This window comes from Talpa occidentalis, unplaced genomic scaffold (assembly GCF_014898055.3).
Source record: "Talpa occidentalis isolate TD23 unplaced genomic scaffold, MPIMG_talOcc4v2.1 talOcc4.12, whole genome shotgun sequence".
NCBI lineage: Eukaryota > Metazoa > Chordata > Mammalia > Eulipotyphla > Talpidae > Talpa > Talpa occidentalis.
This window is the reverse complement of record NW_023601212.1, coordinates 37908836-37934289: the sequence shown is the minus strand read 5'-3', so window position 1 is coordinate 37934289 and position 25454 is coordinate 37908836. Positions and strand designations below refer to the sequence as shown.

The window sequence follows — 25454 nt, the reverse complement described above, 5'->3', positions numbered from 1 at the left end:
AAATATTCAAGACTGTTTCTTTCACAAATGAATTAATTGTTCATCTACAGAAAGAAATTAGTGTAACTTCTTAGAATTTTTTCCAAAGGAGGGCTTAGAAGGTGGGAACACCTATGCCGGTCTGTGAGAAATTAGAAGAGCTTTGTTATACAGCCTTTTCTTAGTCATAAAGACCTAAATGATGTTCTGAATTTAAAACTTACAAAGATAACTAAATTTTTTTTTTTTGGTATTTCAGGTAAATGTTTTATTAATGAGTTTCTCACACCAGTTCTTGATGCACTGCATATTTTTTTGCTTATTATAATTTTTATATTAATTTTTTAAATTTTACACATCAATGTTCATTATTAAACAATATTTGCTTCCCCCCACCCCCTGAGGTGTAGTCCCCATAGAGTTTCCTTCACCAATGCACCCATGTACCATCACCTCAGTCCCCTGTGCTTCTCCCTCCCTCTGATCCCTCTCCCTCCTCCTCCCTGCAGTATGTCTCTGAAATCAGATTTTTTTCGGACAAATCATAATTGTCCATTTTGGCTTTGTTGTGTTTTGTGCTTTTATTATTTTTTACATTGATACCACCTTATTTGTTTTCCCTATATTCCTGCTATAAGTGAAACCATCCGATATTTTTCTTTTTCCTTTTGGCTTATTTCACTGAGCATAATTCCTTCTAGCTCCATCCACATTGCTGCGAATGGCATGAGTTTATCTGTTTTGATTGCTGAATAATATTCCATTGTGTATATATGCCACATCTTCTTGATCCAGTCATCTATTTTTGGGCATTTGGGTTGTTTCCAGGTTTTATCTATGGTGAATAGTGCTGCAATAAACATAGGTGTACAGGTGTTCTTTTGAATCAATGTTTTTGTGTCCTTTAGGTAGATCCCTAGGAGTAGAATTGTCGGGTCATATGGGAGCTCCATTTTCAGTAGACTGAGGAACCTCCAGACAGCTTTCCATAGTGGTTGGAGCAGTTTGCACTCCCGCCAGCAATGTAGGAGAGTTCCTTTTTCACCACATCCTCGCCAACATTTGTTGTTGCTTGTTTTTTTGATATGTGCCATTCTTACTAGTGTAAGATGGTATCTCAATGTGGTTTTAATTAGCATTTTCCCTAATCATAAGGGATGTTGAACATTTTTCCATATGCCTGTTGACCATTTGCATTTCCTCTTTGGAGAAATGTCTTTTAAGTTCTTCTGCCCATTTCTTTTTTCTTTTTTTTTTCTTTTTAAAGATTTATTTTTTATTTATTTATACAAGAACCAGGGTATAGGTCAGATGCACGGGAAGGTGAGAGGATTCACCAGAGAAAGAGCGGGGAACAGAACAGGCAGACTGCCGAAATACACTGCTGAGTGGAGCAGCGGGTGCGACAGGAGAGGTCTGCCTCAACATGTGGGACCCTCGCCAGCCGGCTGGGATCAAGCTGGTGCTGCTGAGGCTGTGGACAGCTTCACAGCACTGTGCTCAACCACCTGAGCCACCAGGGGAGTCCCTCTTCTGCCCATTTCTTGACTGGATTGTTTTTGTTGAGTCTTGTGAGTTCTTTGTATATCTTTGTGATCAGTCCCTTTTCAGTTGACTGAAGTGCAAAGTTTTTTTCCCAGTCAGTGGGGTATCTCTCTGTTTTGGTTAATGTCTCTTTTGCTGTACAGAAGCCTTTCAGTTTGATGTAATCCTAGGTGTTTATCTTTTCCTTGACTATCTTTGCTTTGGATGATGAGTCTTTAAAGATGTTATTGTGATGTATGACTTATAGTGTTTTACCTATATTTTCTTCTATATATTTTATGGTTTCAGGTCTTATGTCCAGTTCTTTTATCCATTTTGAGTTGATTTTTGTGCACGGTGAAAAGCAGTGGTCTAGTTTATATTTTTTTGCATGTGGTGGTCCAGTTTTCCCAGCACCATTTATTGAACAAACTGTCCATGTTTCATTGCATATTCTTTGCTCCTTTGTCAAAGATCAGTTGTCCATATAAGTGTGGTTTTATTTCTGGGCTCTCTATTCAGTTCCATTGGTCTGTATGTCTGTTTTTGTTCCAATACCAAACTGTTTTTTTAATTTTTTAAAATATTTTATATAATTCTTACATCATTTTCATTTTTGCACAATGTATGCATTTTCATTTTGGTTATATTCCCCATACAATTGCACCCATCCTTATTTTGACCCTAATCCTTCCTCTCCCCGCTCCCCCACCCCCACCGTAGTGTGTCTCTGGTTTATAGTTGCTTGTTGATTTTGATTTTTACTTTGTATTAATTAGTCTTTTTCCTGGTCCCTTACTTAGGTTTTCTAAATCCTTGCTATGAGTGAGACCATCCAGTATTTTTCTTTTTCTTTCTGACTTATTTTGCTGAATAAGATTCCTTTTAGCTCCCTCCATGTTGCTGCAAACAGCATGTGTTTATCTTTTTTGATTGCCGAGTAATATTCCATTGTGTATATATACCACATCTTCTTGATCCAGTCATCTATTTTTGGGCATTTGGGTTGTTTCCTTAGCTTAGCTATTGTAAATAGTGCTGCTATAAATATAGGGGTGCAGGTACCCTTTTGAATTAATGTTTCTGTGTCCTTTGGGTAAATACGTAGGAGTAGAATTGCTGGATCATATGGAAGCTCTATCTTTAGTAGTTCGAGAAATCTCCACACAGCTCTCCATAGTGGTTGGACCAGTTTGCACTCCCACCAGCAGTGCAGGAGTGTTACTTTTTCTCCACAACCTGCCAACATTTGTTGTTGCTAGTTTTTTTAATATGTGCCATTCTCACTGGTATAAGATGATATCTCATTGTAGTTTTGATTGGCATTTCCCTGATTACAAGTGATGTTGAACATTTTTTCATATGCCTGTTGGCCATTTGCATTTCCTCTTTGGAGAAGTTTCTTTTTAGCTCTTCTGCCCATTTTTGACTGGGTTATATTCTTTGTTTTTGTTGAGTCTCATCAGCTCTTTGTAGATTTTTGTGATCAGACCTTTATCATTAGTGTTGTGTGCAAAAATGTTCTCCCAGTCGGTGGGGTTTCTCTTTGTTTTTGTTATTGTCTCTTTTGCTGGCTCTTTAATTTGATATAGTTCCAACTGTTTATCTTTGCCTTCACTATCACTGCTTTGGGTGATGTGTCTCCCCTGCTCATGGATTGGAAGAATTAGCATTATCAAAATGGCCATCCTACCAAAAGCAATTTACAGATTCAATGCTATTCCAATAAAAATTTCAATGACATATTCAAAGAAATAGAACAATTATTGATGAAATTCATATGGAATCACCAAAACTCCCAAATAGCCAAAGCTTTCCTGAGAAAAAAAGAAGGAAATGGAGGCATCACACTCCCAGACTTCAAACTATGCTACAAAGCCATAATCATCAAAACTGCATGGTATTGGAACAAGAACAGACATACCGATGAATGGAACTGAATAGAAAATCCAGAAATAAACCCATATATTTATGGTCAACTAATCTTTGATAAAGGAGCAAAGAATATACACTGGAGCAAAGAAAGTTTGTTCAATAAATGGTGCGGGGAAAACTGGGTTGCTACATGCAAAAGAATGAAGCTTGACTACTACCTCACACCTTGCACAAAAACCAACTCAAAACGGGTTAAAGAACTAGACATAAGACCTGAAACCATAAAATATATAGAAGGAAATATAGGCTAAACACTACATGAAATGCACCTCAAAGACATTTTGTTTTTTTAATTATTATGGCTTTGTAATATAGCTTGAAGTTTGGAAGCATGATACCTCCTTTCTCCTTTGTTTTCATCAGTAGGGCTTTGGATATTCATGATTTTTTGTGGTTCCATATGAATTTCATCAGTATTTGTTCTATTTCTTTGAAGAATGTCATTGAGATTTTTATTGGAATAGCATTGAATTTGTATATTGCTTTTGGTAGGATAGACATTTTAATAATGTTAATTCTTCCACTCCATGAGCAGGGGATGTCTTTCCATTTCTTTGTGCCTTCTATTATTTTAACAGTGTTTTATAGTTTTCTTTGTAAAGGTTTTCCACCTCTTTTGTTAGGTTTATTGCCAAGTATTTGATTTTTTTTGTTGTTTCAATTATAAAAGGGATGGTTTTCTTGATTTCTTCTTCAGATTTATTGTTTGTGTGTAGGAAGGCTACTGATTTTTGCATGTTGATTTTGTATCCTACTACTTTACTGAACTGGTAGATTATTTTGAGTAGTTTTTCTGTGAAGTTTTTAGGGTTCTCTATGTATATTATCATATCATATGCAAATAGTGATAGTTTTTACTTCTTCTGTCCCTATCTGGATTCCTTGTATGTCTTTTCTTATCTTATTGCCCTGGCTATGACTTCCAGTATTATATGAGGAGCAGTGGGGAGAGAGGACATCCTTGTCTTGTGCCTGATCTTAAAGGAAAGGCCTTCAGCTTTTCATCATTGAGAATAATGTTGGCGGTGGGTCTGTCATATATGGCTTTTATCATGTTAAGGTATGTTCCTTCTATCCTGAAAATTTCAAGGGCTTTCAACATAAATGGGTGTTGGACTTTGTCGAATGCTTTCTCAGCATCTATTGATATGATCATATGTTGTTTTTTTTTCTTTTTGTTGATGTGTTGGATTACATTGGTCGATTTTTGTATGTTGAACCATCCTTGTGCCCCTGGGATAAATCCCACTTGGTTGTTGTGTATTATCCCTTTGATGCATTGTTGGATTCTGTTGTTGGCAAGGATTTTGTTGAGGAATTTTGCATCAGTGTTTGTTAGGGAGATTGGCCTGTAATTTTCTTTCTTTTTGCTGTCTTTCTTTGGTTTTGGTATTAGTGTAATGTTGGCTTTGTAGAACATATTTGGTAGTATTCCTTCTTTTTCAATTTTTTGAAAGAGTTTGTGTAGGATAGGCACTAGTTCACTGCTGAACGTTTGGTAGAATTCATTTGTAAAGCCTTCTGGGCCTGGGCTTTTGTTTTTGGGGAGTGCTTTGATAACTGCCTAATTTCACTGCTTGTAATTGTTCTATTTAGGTGTTCTGTTTCTTCTTTGTCCAGCTTTGGATGATTATACCATTCTAGGAATTTGTCCATCTCTTCTAGTTTGTTGAATTTCTTTGCATATAAGTGTACATAGTAATCTCTGATTATTCTTTTGATTTCTACTGATTCGGTTCTGATTTCTCCTCTTTCATTTATAATCCTATTTATATGTGTTTTCTCACATTTTTTTCTTTGTGAGCCTGGCTAGAAGTTTGTCTATTTTGTTTATTTTTTCAAAGAACCAACTTTTGGTTTCATTGATATTTGGGATTTTTTTTAAATTTTCGATTTGTTTATTTCAGCTTTGATTTTTATTATTTCCTTTCTTCTACTGCTTTAGGGTTTTTTTGTTGTTCTTTTTCTAGCTCTTTGAGATGTGAGATTAGGTTGTTTCTTTGAGTTCTTTCTTGTTTGTTGATGTGAGCCTGTATTGCTATATATTTTCCTCTTATTACTGCTTTTGCTGCATCCCATACATTCTGGAAAGTGGTATCCTCCTTGTCATCCAACTCAAAGTATTTTTTAATTTCTTCCTTGATCTCCTCATTAGTCCAGTGGTCTTCCAGTAGTGTGGATTTCAATCTCCATGAAGTGGGATTGTTCCTTTTTTTCTTTTCATGATTTATTTCTAGTTTGATGCCTTTATGATCGGCAAAGATAGTTGGAATGATTTTGACATTCATGTATCTGTTGATGTTTGTCTTGTGGCCCAGTATGTGATTGATTCTGGAGAATGATCCGTGTGCACTGAGAAAAATGTGTACTCGGATTTTTTGGGGTGCAGTGTCTTATAGATGTCTGTTAAGTCCATGAGTTCTATGCCTTTATTTAGGGCTCTAGTGTCTTTACATATTTTTCATCTTGTTGATCTGTCCATTAGTGAAAGTGGAATGCTGAAGTCTCCCGCTATATATGTGTTTTCTTTAATGTCCATTTTCAGAGCTCATAATAATTGTCTAATATATTTTGGTGCTCCTTCATTTGGTGAGTATATGTTGATGAGTGTTTTATCTTCCTAATATATTGTCCCCTTGATCATGATGTAATGTCCGTCTATGTCTTTCTATTTTTTTTAATTTGAAGTCTATTTCATCTGATATATGTATAGCTGTTCCTGCCTTTCTTTTGGTCCATTTGCTTGTGGGGTTGTTTTCCAACCTTTTACTTTCAGTCTATGTTTATCTTTTGTGGTTAAATGTGTTTCCTGGTGGTAGCTCCATTTTTAGTAGACTGGAGGAACCTCCAGACAGCTTTCCATAGTGGTTGGACCCATTTGCACTTCCACCAGCAATGTCGGAAAAGCACACTTACATGGACAACTGATCTTTGACAAAGGAGCAAAGAATGTGCAATGGAACACAGACAGTTTGTTCAATAAATGGTGCTGGGAAAACTGGACCACCACATGCAAAAAAATATAAACTAGACCACTACCTTTCACCGTGCACAAAAATCAACTCAAAATGGATAAAAGAACTGGACATAAGACCTGAAACCATAAAATATATAGAAGAAAATATAGGTAACACTACAAGACATACATTGCAATAACATCTTTAAAGACATATCACCCAAAACAAAGAAAGTCAAGGAAAAGATAAACACCTAGGATTACATCAAACTGAAAAGCTTCTGTACAGCAAAAGAGACATTAACCAAAACAGAGAGACAACCCACTGATTGGGAAAAAATCTTTGCACTCCAGTCAACTGAAAAGGGACTGATCACAAAGATATACAAAGAACTCAAAAGGCTCAACAAAAACAAAATAAACAGTCCAGTCAAGAAATGGGCAGAAGAACTTAAAAGACATTTCTCCAAAGCAGAAATGGAAATGGCCAACAGGCTTATGGAAAAATGTTCAACAGCCCTTATAATCAGGGAAATGCAAATTAAAACCACATTGAGATACCACCTAACACCAGTAAGAATGGCACATATCAAAAAAACAAGCAACAACAAATGTGGGCGAGGATGTGATAACTAAATTCTTAACCATGACTTTTTTAAACTTAAAATTTATTATTTCTAAGTACAATTCTGAAATATGAAAATAATGTTCTATAATAAATGCATTGTTTTGAAACTCCTCTGTGCTAAAATTTTTCACACATATTACCTAATTCTGTTATCTACTTTATGCTTTAAATATAGAGCTTTTGAAGAGAAACGGAAAGAGCAAGAAGAAAGAGAGCACCAAATCAGAGAACAAATACTTCAACAAAGAAAGCAAAAGTTTGAAGAAGTTACTGAAAAATTCCAGCGTGCTCATATTCCTCTTTCACAGCGGAGAAGAGCAGGTGTGTTTCTTTCTAGAACAATATAAGAACAAAAATGAATGTTATAGTCATATTTGTCTTGAGTGACAATAAAATCAGTTAAGAAACAAAGTAAAAATTCAAATTCAAAAAATCAGTAATCCTTTTCACTAGTGGGACCTTATTCATGTGAAAAATAATAATTTGGGTTTAGCTTGAATATTTGGTTGCCTCTAATAGTAAATTTTGAAAGCTTGCAAGCTTGCTTCTACTTCACAATGGCTTACAATGTTTCCTTCTTAAAACTGATTTTTAAGAGTAGTAAAAACAAAATTTAGCATTTAATTTTAGTAAATTAGTATCACAAATCATTCCAAAGTGTATAAGTTTTATATTCTCACACCTGGGTGAGCATTCCTATATTCTCATAACCTGAGTCAATCCCTGATTTCCATGAAATATTGTTAAGTATATAAACAAGGTCCATATCAGTATACATAATATTCTGCCATCTGTGTGAGAAAAGGGGAAAATTAGAATTTATATTGTTTGTATTTGCATAGACAGGGGACGAATACACAAATAACTGATGATAACAAAACTTCAAAATGTGTATCATATTTTTATTTCTGAGCCATATGCTTATTTATACTACCTATATTAAATGTTGAATTAATAGTTTAAGAAAATTTAATGCTATGAGTGACAAGCATGAACAAAGCTAAGAAAAACTACAGACAACTGCTTGTTTAATGGTCTTTTTAGTTTATTCTGAAATTTATGATAATTAAACAAAGGGATCACCAGGTATGCATGATAGCTGTCTTTTTCCCTGGCTTTAGAGGACAACAGATTGGGAGTTTCAGATAGGATTGGAGCTAGTAGATTAAATGATATGGATAAACCTTATTACACAATAAGTACTTATAAAATGTAGGCTTATATTATCATTACTGAACAAAAGGTGGTGACCAGGAGATTGCTAGCTGACAATGACAAGCAATATAATGGGTAGTTGTGAGTTGCCCTAAGTTAGTTTTGACATAGTTCTTTCTTTGATAGATAACAAGTGGTGAGGATTAATAAGGGCGAGTCTTAAACTATAATCTAGCAGAACTAGGAATTCATTAGCAAGGCAAACACAAAGCAATTCATGCAACTTGGTGGCATAGGGGTTAAAGTCTCAGTACTGTAAGCTATTGCCAGCCATCCTCCACTGGGCATGAGTTCAATCCCCAGCCAAGGAGCTAACCCACATGATGCTGCAGACCTCTCCTGTGTCTCCCGCTGCTCCCCCCAGCAATGTATTTCAGCAGATACACTTATTCTGCTCCCCACTCTGCCACTGGTGAATCCTCTCATCCCCCACACCCCTTATCTACATACACCTCAGTTCTTGTATGCATAAATAAATAAATCTTTAAAAGAAAAGAAAAAAGGACAACTTGTATAGTAAACAATAAAGTCATAGATCTTTGTCCTTTTAGCTGCTCTGACTACACCTTACATATAAGGGCCACTCAAAAATCAATAAGCGCACAGAGAACTCTGTGCATTCTCCCATTGGACAATCAGAAATATTCATACATTAATCACTGAATCTGAGTGATTGGAGATCAATCCTCAAATGCCATCCATAAGTTTCTTATTCTCTATTCTTGCTATTGTAGCGAGTGATTAAAATGTGTTCAGGAAAGTTCACTTGTCTTGAATGCCTTTAATTTCAACAAAGAAAGCCATTTTTTACACCAATAAAAACCCAATTGGACATTGAGTATGCTAATTAGAAAAATAGTCACTATGTAGTCAATTTAAGTTGATAGTATTTGACTCAAGAGGATTGGTCCTTAATAATCTGCATATCCAGTAAACTACCCCAGAACTGTGCATTGTTTACTTGTATATCACCCCTCTGGGATTTGGGAAATGGACTGTCTCTACAGTTCAAGTTTCAAATAATCCATACATAATAATATCCTGGATTTCCTTAAACATTTAAAATAAACCGCAAATTTTTTAATACTCCAAAAGTGTGATAACATGGCTTTTTTATTTTATTTTATTTAAATTTTATTTTCATATTCCCCATACAATTACAGCCCCCTTATTTGACCCCCATCCCTCCTTTCCCCACCTGCCACCCCCCATAGAGTGTCTCTGGTTCATAGTTATTTGTTGATTTTGATTTTCACTTTCTTATAGTTATTCATTTTCCTGGTCCCTTATTTTAGTTTTCTAGATTCCTGCTATGAGTGAGACCATCCGGTATTTTTCTTTTTCTTTCTGGCTTATTTCGCTGAGCATGATCCCTTCCAGCGCCATCCATGTTGCTGCAAATTGCATGTGTTTATCTTTTTTGAATGCTGAATAATATTCCATGGTATATATGTACCACATCTTCTTGATCCAGTCATCTATTTTGGGCATTTGGGTTGTTTCCATAGCTTAGCTATTGTAAATAGTGCTGCTATAAACATAGGGGTGCAGGTGCTCTTTGGAATTGATGTTTCTGTGTCCTTTGGGTAAATACCTAGGAGTGGAATTGCTGGATCATATGGAAGCTCTATGTTTAATAGGTCAAGAAATCTCCACACAGCTCTCCATAGTGGTTGGACCAGTTTGCACTCCCACCAACAGTGCAGGAGAGTTACTTTTTCTCCACAACCTCACCAACATTTGTTGTTGCTAGTTTTTTTAATATGTGCCATTCTCACTGGTGTAAGATGGTATCTCATGGTAGTTTTGATTTGCATTTCCCTGATTACAAGTGATGTTTAACATTTTTTCATATGCCTGTTGGCCATTTGCATTTCTTCTTCAGAGAAGTTTCTTTTTAGCTCTTCTGCCCATTTTTCGACTGGATTATTTTCTTTGTTTTTGTTGAGTCTCATCAGCTCTTTGTAGATTTTTGTGATCAGTCCTTTATCATTAGTGTTATGTGCAAAAATGTTCTCCCAGTCGGTGGAGTTTCTCTTAGTTTTTGTTATTGTCTCTTTTGCTGTGCAGAAGCTCTTTAATTTGATGTAGTCCCAACTGTTTATCTTTGCCTTCACTATCACTGCTTTGGGTGATATGTCTGTAAAGATGTCTTTGAGGTGCATGTCATGTAGTGTTTTGCCTATATTTCCTTCTATATATTTTATGGTTTCAGGTCTTATGTCTAGTTCTTTAATCAACATGGCTTTTTTTTAAAGGAGAGAGGAGGAAAGATGATTTGGAGGTGTCATTGAAAAGCTAGAAAATTACCTATTCTATCTCCAAACTCCAAACCTTGAGTTATTTATAGTATGCAATTGGAGAAAAATAAAGTCTCCACTCAACAAGACCACAGGGAAAGTGATACTCATAAAAGACACCTACATTTGTACTCAAAGAAGGAGAAAAGAGTATTTCAAGAAGTATGAGAAGCTAAATAAGGTTGAGTACCAAAGGTGCAGTGGAAAACTGAGACAGGGAGTCCGCATGGGAGGTAGAGTAGAATTAAAGGTTGTGCAGAGTAACGCGTAGATGATTGTCAACGTGATATATGACTTTGAACAAATTACCTTCTCTGTGCCTCTGTTTCCTCAGTTGCAAAATGGAGATTCAAATGGCATCTGCCTCGTAGGTTATATTCAGCATGAAATTAGTTAACACTGATAAAATGCTTCAAAGTAATGTCTGTAACAATGAGTAACAATAAGTGCTCAATAACATTAGTTGGTGTTTTTATATCTTTTTTTAATAAGGATATTTGGATATTTGTAAATTTCAAAAGAAATTTATGGAACTGGGCTTCCCGTGGTGGCGCAGGTGGTTGAGCGCAGCGCTGTGAAGCTGTCCGCAGCCTCTGCAGTGCCAGTTTGATCCCTGTCTCCCGGCGAGGGTCCCACATGGTGCAGCAGACCTCTCTGTCAAGCCTGCTGCTCCCCTCAGCGGTGTATTTCAGTCAGTCTGCCTGTTCTGCTCCCTGCTCTGTCTCTGGTGAAACCTCTCACCTTCTGGCGCATCTGGCCTGTACCCCAGTTCTTGTATGCATGAATAAATCTTTAGGGAAAAAAAAGAAATTTATGGAACTATGAAATCAAATATTGATGGGTTTACATGCCAGAATAAAGCACCTGGGTAATTCTCAAAGTTTCTTTTTTCAAGATAAATATTCTTAAAATTGGTGATGAGACTTTTGAGGTAAAAGTTTCTCTTTGAGAATTAGATATCTAAATTTAAAACATGATATTTTACACTAATTTCTTTTTAAAAAGTTTTAAAGTAATATTTTGTATCATTGACCAGTTAAATTGCATATATGAGGAGACCATTGATGAGGAAGTGATTCTGTATTATTTGACCTTTCTTTATTATCCCCCTAGTTTTTCAAAAACCAGTTCCTCCTTTAGAAGAGGCCCTCAAACAAATCCAGGAATCCACCTTAAAATCAGAAGTAAACCTTCCCTCTTCCCACAGACCAACAATAAATTGTAGGTAAGTGATTTATCATTATTATGTGTAATTATTAATATGTAATATTTATAGCTTTCTTGTTGGTGAGTGTCTATACTTTTCATGAATTATCATCTCAGTTTTAGAATTTACTGTTTTATTTTCACATATTAAATTGAGGGGAATGTAAATTGCTTGAAGTATAAGGCACAATTCTAATTTATAGTCTTTGCCATTACAATGTAGTCTTTGTTGAATAATTTTCTTGCAAACTATATAAAACCATTTGATAATATTGGCTAGTCATCTTTACCCAGAAGAAAACCTTGTGTTGGATTGTAGTCATATAAACTTAGGTAAAAAGAGTAACTCTATGGTACAAAGGGGTTTTTGGTCACTGAAAATACTTCCTTGATGTCTTGAAAAGTCTTCAGGATCTCCTGGTTCTTCTCTAGGTTAGCTTAAATGAATCATCTAGAAGCAACAGGTTGGGCCAGTCAATCACAGGTTATCCCCTGACATTTTTATTTTCCATTTATTTATTCAAAATGTTTATTGAAAGTGCTACCTGTATAGTAGTACATCAGACATTGTTAAAGGGGATATGGAGAAATATGATATTGTAAAATACTATCCCAAGTTCATAATATAAAAGAGAAGTAAGATAATGGCCCAAAAAGTATAACCAAAGGAGTGGTGATAATAATACTTAATACTTATTTATATAAAGATTTCTACAATTCAAATAATAAATTATATTAAGATTTTACCTGTATATAATGTTATTTACTAAGTTATGTGTTTAGAATTCCTGTGACTAATAGTTCTCTTAGGACTATTAGTTAAAAGCTAAGAACAATTTCATCCCCTCAATTTTCATTAAAGTTCCGGAAAGGCCTTCAGCAAAGCTTTGAAGAAAATAGGAGTTGATCATGGAACAAGTGGGTAGATGCTTTTTAAACAGAGAGATGAGCATGTGCAAAGGCCAAGTGTAATCAGAAGGGTGCTGTATTCTGGAAGGAAAAGTATAGCTGAATCAGAGAATGCAAAATAACAATAGCTTGGCTAGATATGAGATTAGAGGGGTAAATATAAACTTTACTGGGAGAGTTTAAGAAGATTTAGTAAAAGATTTTAAGCAGATGGGTAATGAGATCAACATTTCTATTTCAGTATATCATTCCAATCTATTGTGAACAAGTGTGGATAATGGATTAAAAAGGACAAAACAGGGGCCATTTCTGTCAAAACTGAACTGGGGTTGAACACTGAAGAATAGAAACATTTAAGGAAGTGGGGCAAAAGTAAGAGGAAGAGTTAGAGTGGTTGATACAGGACTACGCAAGGTTAGTGTATGGAAATGAATGAAGGACAGAGTTCCTGGGACAAAAGTGTTGTACAGATATCAAATGGCTCCTGGGGAATAAGTAACATAAAAAGTTGTATTAGGATACTGGCAAGATAAAAGTGAAAAATTTAAAAGGCCTAACTGAGAAGAAGTTGATAAAGGGACCGGGAAGCCAACAAAGATGGTGAAGTACCCCCAGACTGGCAGCACAGTAAGCATTACTACCACAGACATGCGCTGAATAGCGCTGTAGTGGTAGAGGAGGGATGCTAGGCAAGCAGCGGACCTGCACAGAGGCACAGTGCCACTGCTGGCCAAGCCCTGCAGAGAGGAAGCCAGAGGAATAACGAGCAAAATCTCTCTCCTCTCTCAATCCCTTTTCTTGCTACTGCCTGCCATAAATCCAAAGGCAAGAGATCATTTTGTTACTGCTGAGCAGAAAGACAAGTGGAGAAAAGTGTGGAAAGTGAATCTGGAAGGGCAGAGAGCATACCCAATAGCATGTGAGCTATGTTTCACAACCAAAAAGTCATATTGGCACCTTTTGTCAGAGGAATTTGTGTGGAGAGGTGAAGACAGAAAAGAGATTGCAATGAATTGAAAAGAATTAAAAAACAAGAAAGAAAAGATAACAATACGAGGAGACGCTGCGAGTAAGATCTCCCATTAAAAAAAGTTAATAGGGAGGAAAAGCGGCAGGTCCCAGTGAGAACTGGGACACGGAAGATAAACTGACGACTCCAGCAAACTGCCCGAAGAAGAAACTGGCCATAAAAGAGGACTAGAAGGGAGGGAAGCGCAGAACCCTGCTCCCCTCCCCCGCCCACAGAGGCGGCACTCTCCGACCGGCAGAGAGGAGGAAAACAACACACTAAAACGACCAACAAGAACAAACGACGCAGCAAGCGGGACTGTGAGTGGAAAGGAACTATTGCAGCCACCACACCCCGTGAACGGGAGCTGAGGCGAACCCTGCAGGATCCGCTGCGGCGGTGAGCGAACGGCTCCGGGCGCCATTAGAGAAGAACAAAGACCCCAGGAGACTCGCACACAGCCCGGGCTGCCGGTAAGCTTGCGCGGGAAAGCTGCGCGCTTGGCACGCTTGAAAAGAAAACACGGACCGGGATCCCGGCTGCCCAGGTCCCCGCGCCTGCGACCTAGGCTTGCGGGGAGACGACCTAGGCTTGCGGGGAGACACGCGGAGGTCCTCACTGAGGTGAAGGTCCCTCCCTGAGTAAGCAGGAACCAGGCGCCCAGGCACGGGAGCAGTGCAAAAGGCGCCCTTCCCGCGCCACTGAACTGGGCTACAGCCCGCGTCCTGGAACTGAGGGCTTTGAACTGAGACCCAGGGCACGAAAATTCGGGGCGTGGGTTCTCCACGACGGTGGGGCACAAGGCAGACACAGCACCCCAAAGCTGTTGAGGTGTACCCTACCATTCCCGCTCTGTTCCCTGTCCCACGGGGTGGGGGGAGGCGAAAAACAGCCCCCCAAGGACAATAGGAGAGATCTCTGGCGCCACCTAGCGACCAGGAAAAAAAAGTCACTAACACCCCATAAAACAGGAAATTTCTTAAGACTGCTTGAAAAGGGCAGAAGGCTTCTGCAGGACCCAGTGGCCAGCCGGGAAGTTATTCCACGCCAGGCCCCTTCCGACCAGCAGTCTGAGCCCACAGAGGGAGCAGGCACCCACGTCCAGGGCAGACCGGGGGCGCAGAAGAGTGTGCCTGAAACCGGAGGCGCAGGGACTGCATCCCGCTTCGCCATTTGAGAACAGGGACATTTCTACAGTAAAAACTGCCTAAAACCAGCAGAAAGCTCCCCCAGAAGACAGAGATGGCTCCTGGAAGAGCCAGAGGGGAGCGGAGAAGTTCACCCAAGATGTCAGTCAGTCCGAGCAACACAGTGTCCCAACGCATACGACAAATTAGAAAACAGACAGTAGGGAGTAGAAGAACCACACGCAACCTAACAACTCCTCAGGAAAGAAGCACACCACAAAAAGAAAACCACTCCCCAGATTGCAACGACAGCAACTTGGAAGAACTTCTGAGCCTTCCAGAAAGAGAATTTAAAATTGCCATGATTAAAAAAGTGATAGATCAGAAGAAGGAAATTGAGTCCCTAAAGAGGGAAGTAAGAGAAATGCAGGAGATCAAAGAATTAATGGAGGAACTAAAGAATTCTGGGAAAAGCAATGAAAGCAGAATAGATGAAATGGAAGAACGAATAAGTAATCTTGAAGACACAGAAATAAAAAGAACCAAAACAGAAAAGGAAAGAGAAGTACGAAGGAAAAAGAATGAAGAAAGACTTCGGGAACTATCTGACTCCATGAGGAAAGGAAATATAAGAGTTATAGGAATTCCAGAAGGAGAGGAGAGAGATGTAGGAACAGAGAAAATATTCATGGATATAATTGAAGAGAACTTCCCAAATGCGAAGAAGGAGCTGAAAATTGATATACAAGAAGCAAGAAGAACACCAAACTTCCACGACGAAAGGAAAAACACAGCAAGACACATAATAGTAAAGCTCCCAAGAATCCAGGACAAGGAAAAAATAATGAAGCTGACAAGAGGGAAGAAACAGATAACATTCAAAGGAAAACCAATCAGGCTGACATCAGACTTCTCTGAAGAAACACTACGGGCAAGGAGAGAGTGGAGGGACATAGTCAACAGACTCCAAGAAAACAGATGCCAACCAAGAATACTCTATCCCGCAAAGCTCTCTTTCCTCCATGAAGAAAGAATATGGACCTTCCCAGACAAAGAGAAACTCCGGAATTTCATTGCGACTAAACCCCCACTCCAAAAAATACTACAAGGAATCCTAAAGCCAGAACCTCAGAGGGACGAATAACAACGAAAGAAGACCAAAAAAAAAAGTTATTAAAAGAATAAATAAATAAAATCAAAGGAAAGACAAACATAATGGCAAATACAGATGCTAACATATCAATATTAACTCTAAATGTAAATGGACTAAACTCTTCAATAAAAAGACACAGAGTTGCAGCCTGGATTAAGAAACAAAACCCAACCTTTTGCTGTCTCCAGGAAACACATTTAGCTACAAAAGATAAAAATAGGCTCAAAGTCAAAGGATGGAAAACAATCCTACAAGCAAATGGGCCAAAAAAGAAAGCAGGAACAGCTATACTTATATCAGATAAAACAGACTTCAAACTCAAAAAAATAAAAAGAGACCCCAATGGTCACTACATTATGATTAAGGGGACAATACTTCAAGAAGAAATAACACTCATTAACATATACTCACCAAACGAAAGAGCACCAAAATATATCAGACAACTGTTGTCCTCTCTGAAAACAGACATCAGAGAAAACACATATGTAGTGGGAGACTTCAGCACACCACTATCAACAATGGATAGATCAACAAGACAAATAATAAGTAAAGAAACTAAAGCTCTAAATAAGGACCTAGAGCATTTGGGCTTAACAGACATCTATAGAACACTAAACACAAAAAAAACGGAGTACACATTTTTCTCAAGCGCACACGGATCATTCTCCAGGATCGATCACATACTGGGGCACAAGACAAACATCAACAGATACACCAAGATTGAAATCATACCAACCATCTTTTCTGACCACGAAGGCATCAAACTAGAAATAAATCATAAAAAGAAGGCAAGGAACTATCCTACCTCATGGAGATTAAAAGCAACACTACTGGAAGACCACTGGACTAACGAGGAGATCAAAGAAGAAATTAAAAAATTCTTTGAATTGAATGACAAGGAGGACACCAATATCCTAAATGTATGGGATGCAGCAAAAGCAGTAATAAGAGGAAAATATATAGCAATAGAAGCTCACATCAAAAAACAAGAAAGAACTCAAAGAAACAACCTAATCTCGAAGCTCAAAGATCTAGAAAAAGAACAACAAAAAAACCCCAAAACCAGTAGAAGAAAAGAAATAATAAAAACCAAAGCAGAAATAAATGAAATTGAAACTAAAAAAACAATCCAAAAGATCAATGAAACCAAGAGCTGGTTCTTTGAAAAAATCAATAAAATAGACAAACCCCTAGCCAGGCTCACAAAGGAAAAAGGGAGAAAGCACAAATACACAGGATCATAAATGAAAGAGGAGAAATCACAACGGACACAGCAGAAATCAAAAGAATAATCAGTAACTACTATGAACAGTTATATGGAAACAAGTTCAACAATCTAGAGGAGATGGACAAATTCCTACAACTCTACAATCACCCAAAGCTAGATTAAGAAGAAATAGAACACCTAAACAGACCAATTACAAGCAGCGAAATTGAAATGGTAATCAAAAACCTCCCCAAAAACAAAAGCCCAGGACCTGATGGATTTACAAATGAATTCTACCAAACATTCAGAGACGAATTAGTGCCTATCCTTCACAAACTCTTCCAAAAAATTGAGAAGGAAGGGACAATACCAAACACGTTCTATGAAGCCAATATTACACTAATACCAAAACCGAATAAGGACAACACAAAAAAGGAAAACTATAGGCCAATCTCCCTAATGAACACTGAGGCAAAAATCCTCAATAAAATTTTAGCTATCAGAATCCAACAATGTATCCATAAGATAATTCACCACGACCAAGTTGGATTCATTCCAGGGGCACAAGGATGGTTTAACATCCGAAAATCAATCAACGTTATCCAACACATCAACAAAAAGAAGTATAAAAACCATATGATAATATCAATAGATGCTGAGAAAGCTTTCGACAAAGTGCAACACCCATTCATGATAAAAGCCCTTGAAATTCTTGGGATACAAGGAACATACCTCAACATCATAAAGGCCATCTATGACAAGCCAACAGCCAGTATCATTCTCAATGGTGAAAAGCTGAAAGCAATTCCATTAAGATCTGGAACAAGACAAGGATGTCCACTCTCACCACTGCTTTTCAATATAATACTGGAAGTCCTAGCCAGAGCAATAAGACAAGAGAAAGACATCCAAGGAATCCAAATAGGAAAAGAAGAAGTCAAACTATCACTATTTGCAGATGATATGATAATATACATAGAGAACCCCAAAATCTCCACAGAAAAACTAATTCAACTCATCAATCAATTCAGTAAAGTGGCAGGATACAAAATCAACACGCAAAAGTCAGTAGCCTTCCTATACACAAACAATAAATCTGAAGAAGAAGAAATCAAAAAAAAACCCCTTTTATTATCGAAACAAAAAAAATCAAATATTTGGGAATAAATCTAACAAAAGAGGTAAAGGACCTATACAAAGAAAACTATAAAACACTGTTAAAAGAAATAGAAGAAGACACAAAGAAATGGAAAGACATCCCCTGCTCATGGATTGGAAGAATAAACATTATTAAAATGGCCATCCTACCAAAAGCAATATACAGATTCAATGCTATTCCAATCAAAATCTCAATGGCATTCTTCAAAGAAATAGAACAATTATTGATGAAATTCATATGGAATCACCAAAAACCCCGAATAGCCAAAGCTCTACTGAAAAAAAAAGAAGGAAATGGAGGCATCAAACTCCCAGACTTCAAACTATACTACAAAGCCATAATCATCAAAACTGCATGGTATTGGAACAAGAACAGACATACAGACCAATGGAATCGAATAGAAAATCCAGAAATAAACCCACAAATTTATGGTCAACTAATCTTTGACAAAGGAGCAAAGACTATGCATTGGAGCAAAGAAAGTTTGTTCAATAAATGGTGCTGGGAAAACTGGGTCGCTACATGCAAAAGAATGAAGCTTGACCACTACCTCACACCATACACAAAAATCAACTCAAAATGGATTAAAGAACTAGACATAAGACCTGAAACCATAAAATACATAGAAGGAAATATAGGCGAAACACTACGGGATTTGCACATCAAAGACATCTTTACAGACACATCACCCAAAGCAGTGATAGTGTAGAGAAAGATAAACAGCTGGGACTACATCAAATTAAAGAGCTTCTGCACAGCAAAAGAGACAATAACAAAAACAAAGAGAAACCCCAGCAACTGGGAGAACATTTTTGCACCCAACACTAATGATAAAGGACTGATCACAAAAATCTGCAAAGAGCTGATGAGACTCAGCAACAACAAAGAAAATAATCCAGTCAAAAAATGGGCAGAAGAGCTAAAAAGAAACTTCTCTGAAGAGGAAATGCAAATGGCCAGCAGACATATGAAAAAATGTTCAACATCACTTGTAATCAGGGAAATGCAAATCAAAACTACCTTGAGATACCATCTCACACCAGTGAGAATGGCAAATATTAAAAAAACTAGCAACAACAAATGTTGGCGAGGATGTGGAGAAAAAGGAACTCTTGTGCACTGTTGGTGGGAGTGCAAACTGGTCCAACCACTATGGAGAGCTGTGTGGAGATTTCTGGACCTACTAAACATAGAGCTTCCATATGATCCAGCAATTCCACTCCTAGGTATTTACCCAAAGGACACAGAAACATCAATTCCAAAGAGCACCTGCACTCCTATGTTTATAGCAGCACTGTTTACAATAGCTAAGCTTTGGAAACAACCCAAATGCCCAAAAATAGATGACTGGATCAAGAAGATGTGGTACATATATACCATGGAATATTACTCAGCATTCAAAAAAGATAAACACATGCAATTTGCAGCAACATGGATGGCACTGGAAGGGATCATGCTCAGCGAAATAAGCCAAAAAGAAAAAGAAAAATACCGGATGGTCTCACTCATAGCAGGAATCTAGAAAACTTAAATAAGGGACCAGGAAAATGAATATAAGAAAGTGAAAATCAAAATCAACAAAAAACTATGAACCAGAGACACTTTTTGGGGGGTGGGGGGCGGGAGGGGAAGGATTGGGGTCAGAATGGGGCATTTGCAATTGTATGGGGGAATATAAAAATAAAATTTAATATTAAAAAAAAATAAATAAAAATAAAATGAATTTTCAAATACTCTCAAAAAAAAAAAAAAAAAAAGAAAAGATAACAATAACCAGAGGGGTGTAGGGCTAAGATACAGCCTTTTTTTTTTTTTTTTTGCTTTAAGATGGGAGAGATCTTATCTTCTTTTATATGGATGTCAAACTGATAAATTGTAATCTAGAGAGGTAAGGAGGCTAGAAGGAAAGTGGTAGGTACCTACTGTGTGCTGGACATTGATTAGCATGGTTTACATATGAGTGAGGTGTGGTGCTCTGCTCAAGAAGTTTTTGCAGTTACATTGTAATATTGTGGAATGGCAGTTGCATTGTAATACACACGTAATAAGTGTAATGTGGGTGTTACAAATATTAGCAAAGTGACAAAGTACAAAATTTGAAGTTGGAAAAATATAACTTCAAGGATGAATACAAGTTGCTTAATAAGGAAGCATAGTTTGGGTTTAGGCATGTTCATGCCTACAGTATTGTAGCAGACACAGACCACAAAGAATGGCAGGACTGTCAGATGTGTTGCTGGAAGTACAGGAGATGATCTAGAAATGTCGATTAAGATCAGATGTGAAATGCTTATCCATCTAGCTAGGAAGTTTGAACTTTATTCTAGTACTAGTAGAGAGCCAGTGGAGAATTTTAAGCAGAGTGATATAATTTTCTCTATTTAGATAGATAATTGGTGGGAATGTTGGAGAATGAAAGGGACAGAGGGACCTCCCTGGTGGTGCAAGGGGTTAAGACACAACCTATGAAGCTGTCCGCAGCACGAGTTTGATCCCCCGGCCGGCCAGGGAGCAACCCACATGACGCAGCAGACCTCTCCTGACTCACCCGCTGGTCCCCTCAGCAGTGTACTTCGGTCATTCTGCCTGTTCTGTTCCCCACTCTGTCTCTGCTGCATCCTCTCACCCCCAACACCTCTGTCCTGTATCTCAGCTCTTGTATGCATAAAAGAAAAAAAAGAATTAAAAAAAGAAAGGGACAGAAAAGTTGGAGGCAAGACTAGAGAAAATAAGTAGGATAATCTAAAGGATAGCTCATGACTGCCTAACTGGAGTAGTACTATTTTATATAATGAGAAAAGGCTATATCTGAACCACCATTTTGAGTGGTTAAGAGGAAAGGATGAGAGAGAAGAATGAATGAAAATGCCTTTCACACTGTAGAGAAATGGCACTGCAGAGAAATTGGAGTTTAAGAAAGTTGATCAAATAAAATATTGGAGTATGGAGAGATGAGTGGTAGGAAAATCAGGAGGAGCCAGTCATCAGTTTAAAAGGACTTTTGTTAGGGCCTCCCCAGTGGCGCAGTGGTTGAGCGCTGGGTTGCGAAGCTGCCCGCAGCCTTTGCAGTGCCGGTTCGATCCCCGGCCACCAGGCGAGGGTCCCACATGGTGCGCAGACCTCTCCTGCCACCCACTGCTCCCCTCAGCAGTGTACTTCGTTGGTCTGCCTATTCTGTTCTCCCCTCTGGCTCTGGTGAATTCTCTCTCACCCTCCCACACTTCTGACTGTACCCAGTGCTTGTATAAATAAATAAATAAATAAATCTTTAAAAGGACTTACGTTAGAAGGGTGGTAGTACAGTAAAAAAGAAAGATAGATAATAGAAAGATTTCAGGGAAAGAAGATATTATAAATTTAGTATATGATGGAATAAAGAAAATGAAAAGAAGCAAAAAATCTAAAGGAGCTGAAATTTTAAGTGTTGATTGAGAGAATCTGATGACTTTTTTTTTAAAGATTTATTTATTTATTTATACAAGCACTGGGTACAGTCAGAAGCACGGGAGAGTGAGAGAATTCACCAGAGCCAGAGTGGGAAGCAGAACAGGCAGAGTGACGAAATATACTGCTGAGGGGAGCAGTGGGCACAGCAGGAGAGGTCTGCATGCCATGTGGGACCCTCGCTGGTGGCCGGGGATCGAACTGGTGGTGCAGAGGCTGCAGGCAGCTTTGCAGCCCAGTGCTCAACCGCTGCGCCACTAGGGGAGGCCCTGGAATCTGATGACTTTAAAAATAAAAAGTAACATGACAAAAGGGTACAGGTTTGGCAAGTTCATACTAAATTTCATTTGAATCTTTGGAGTTGAAGGGATAAATATCCAAGCAGAAGTGTATAAAAACAATTTGACCTAAGATAAAGTGGGAAGTCAAAGCTATAGAAATAAATTTGAAAATTACGGCTGTATATGTTGTTTGGTTTTTAAGTATGTCTCCCAACCAGACTTTAATATTCTACAGAACAACGGTCCAATCTTATACATGCAGATAATTTCCTATAGTGCTTAGCTCAGTGCTCTGCATTTTGGAGGTTTTCAATAAATATTTTGAATGGAGAAATATCACTGATGTAAGTGAATATGTGACCTTAAACTTAATAGATGAGGACATTCATCAGAGACAACATTGAGAAGGAACTCCAGACAGAGGTAATAAGTAGTATGTGAAAAGGCATGAGGGGACATGATGTGTTAAGGGAGCTGAAAATGATTTGATTTGGCTAGTGTGTACAATGAGAAGAGAAGTTGGGAGCAGATCAGTTGGTTGGAAAGGAGGCCATAAGTTAAATCATGAAGAGCCTTTAGCAGTTTGTCCTAAAAACACATACTGAAAGATTTGAAGCAAGCATACAGTATTCAAATCTTGGAAATATTGCCAGAATCGGAAACATTAAATGTGGAAAATCAGGTAAAGTGATATTTCAGTTCATGAAAATGAAAACTGAGAGCTATTTAGGAGAAAGAATCAGCATGGTTTAACTGTTTAAGAACTGGAGGATGATTGGGAAGAGTCAAGCATAACTTTGGAGATTGGCTTTAGTCAGTGACTGGATAGTAAAACTATTGCTCAAAATAAGGTCTGTTAAGGAAGAAGAGGTTTAGGAGAGGGAGTAACTGAAAGGAGCTTAAGTTGTGAGTCAGAGACACTTAAGGGATGTTCAGGAGCCAGTTCTTGTGGTAAGAAATCTGGGCCATGAATATAAATGTGATAGTGGCTGATGAATGAAGTTAAATCTGTGATTCAGTCTCAACCAATGATGGTCCTTAGTTCAGCCAATCAATCAATCTTCCATGACAGTAGGCAGGACAGAAAACACTACTTGCCGGGCCTCCCCGGTGGTGCAGCGGTTGAGCGCTGGGTTGCGAAGCTGCCCGCGGCCTCTGCGGCGCCGGTTCGATCCCCGGCTGCTCCCCGGCCACCAGAGGAGGGTCCCACATGGCGCACAGACCTCTCCTGCCGCCCGCTGCTCCCCTCAGCAGTGTACTTCGGTCCTTCTGCCTGCTCTGCTCCCCACTCTGGCTCTGGTGAATTCTCTCACCCTCCCGCGCTTCTGACTGTACCCAGTGCATGTATAAACAAAACAAACAAATATAATAAATAAATAAATAAAAACATGCCTCTATAAAAAAAAAATAAATAAAAATAAAAAAAAAAATAAAGTTTAAGAAAACACTACTTGCCAACAGACAATGATCTTTAATAAGAGGAGCCCTTGTGGCAGACCTCAGAGCAGTTAAGAGTTAATCTTTGCTATATCCCTCTCCCTACAATTGATAGTTCAGCTGTAAAGAAATAAGTCATGATGGATGAGAAACCTTATGTTGTAATGGTTCCATATGAATAACATTCAGGTCCATGGAAACACATTCAGTTATAAAAATAACCATATTCACAGCAACCCAAAGCTTCCTAATAGATATTTGTGATTTATTTACAATCCTTTCAGTCCTGATGCAGTTTACTATTGAAGGATCATTTTACCATAAGTAACTCAAATCCTACTAACAATCCAGGGGAAAAGATTTAGAAAGTTAAACCAAAGTTGAATTGATTCACAGAGAAGAACAGAATTGGTAACTCTTTACTCATACAAATGTAGATGAGAGCACACAGACAGTACAAGTAAGATTACTCAGAGTATGTAGAGCAAGCAAAGAAGAGGGTCATTTAACTTTTTAAAATTCCAGCCTATAAATGATAAACAAAGAAAGATAAATTCAAGAAATACCCTGAAACGGAACATCGGGAAAGCCTGATGATATGGAAATCAAAGGAATTAAAGTCAAGAAAGATGGTGGTCAAGAAGTGGTCAGTTACTGGTCAGTGAGCTGATTGCTAGCAAGAGCTGTACACTGATGTGGTAGAGGGGGAAGCCAGGTAGAGTGAGTTAACGAGCTAGTGGAAGTTGAGGCAGTATGGCAACTAATTCTAGAGTACTTATAGAAAAGCTTGTCTGAAAAAGAAAAATGACAGATGGGGGCCCTAGGAGGAATTTAGAGTGATTAAAAAAAAAAGTCACAACATTTAGTATAAAAGTAACTTGCATCTTTGAATGCAGGTTCTTCTTACTCTCACTTTTCTGTTTCTGTACACCAGTTGTTATCTTTTGTGTTATCACATATTTTCAATTTAAAAAAATCTCCTCTGTGCTATGAATTAAAGGATAGACTTGTTTTGTTCAACAGTGTTCCTTAAAGTCTTAGAAGAAAGAGTCAGAACCACTTTGATTTCCCTTAGCAAATAGTTACCACTAGACCAGATCTGTGGTAGAGCCATTGAGTAATACACATCATCTTTGTTTTATGAGAAATCCTCCATTCTAAATTAGAATAGTTTTCATGTCATTATTGTAATATACCATTATAACTACAACTTCACGATACCTTTATCTATATATATGTACATGCAGATGTTATGTATTTGGTAGACAGCAAATATATATAATTTATAGAGAACACTATTGTTTACTTATTAAAAAGTTGAACTTCTGTCCATAGGTAACAGTATTAAATAATTTGTGTGACTGTGCTACATAAATTATCAAATGCTATATAAGTAAGATATCTTAGAATATTAAGGCTCAGGTGTTATTAGAAATACTTATATGGGGCCTCCCCGGTGGCGCAGCGGTTGAGCGCTGGGTTGCGAAGCTGCCCACAGCCTCTGCGGCGCCGGTTCGATCCCCGGCTGCTCCCCGGCCACCGGAGGAGGGTCCCACATGGCGCGCAGACCTCTCCTGTCGCCCGCTGCTCCCCTCAGCAGTGTACTTCGGTCCTTCTGCCTGCTCTGCTCCCCGCTCTGGCTCTGGTGAATTCTCTCACCCTCCCGCGCTTCTGACTGTACCCAGTGCATGTATAAAACAAAAAAAACAAAGAAAGAAAGAAAGAAAACATGCCTCTATAAAAAAAAAAAAAAGAAATACTTATATGTACTAAAAAAAGAAATATTTATAGCAAATATAATTAAGCTACAAATATTAAGTTGCTGACATATTAAAAATACAGAATGTATTTTATACAAATGTAGAATATCAAGTTAAAATGTGTTGAGGGTAAAGTAATGCCAAGAAACAGGGAGCTTCCAAAGAGTGGAGTTATATCAGTACTCATAACAATTGCTCTAATGTGGAAAATATTGGTGATAGATT

The 25454-nt window shown here is 37.9% G+C and overlaps 1 protein-coding gene across 8 annotated transcripts in view; it reads left to right on the top strand.

The window, feature by feature from the left end:
* The window catches only part of CEP126 (centrosomal protein 126), a 92778-nt gene that overhangs the window by 30519 nt on the left and 36805 nt on the right, over positions 1 to 25454 (top strand). For all 8 annotated transcript variants that reach the window (XM_037505727.2, XM_037505726.2, XM_054693255.1 and 5 more), the window contains 2 exons: positions 7198 to 7343; positions 11651 to 11762. In XM_037505727.2, coding sequence (XP_037361624.1) covers positions 7198 to 7343; positions 11651 to 11762 — 258 coding nt within the window. The remainder of the gene's footprint in view (positions 1 to 7197; positions 7344 to 11650; positions 11763 to 25454) is intronic.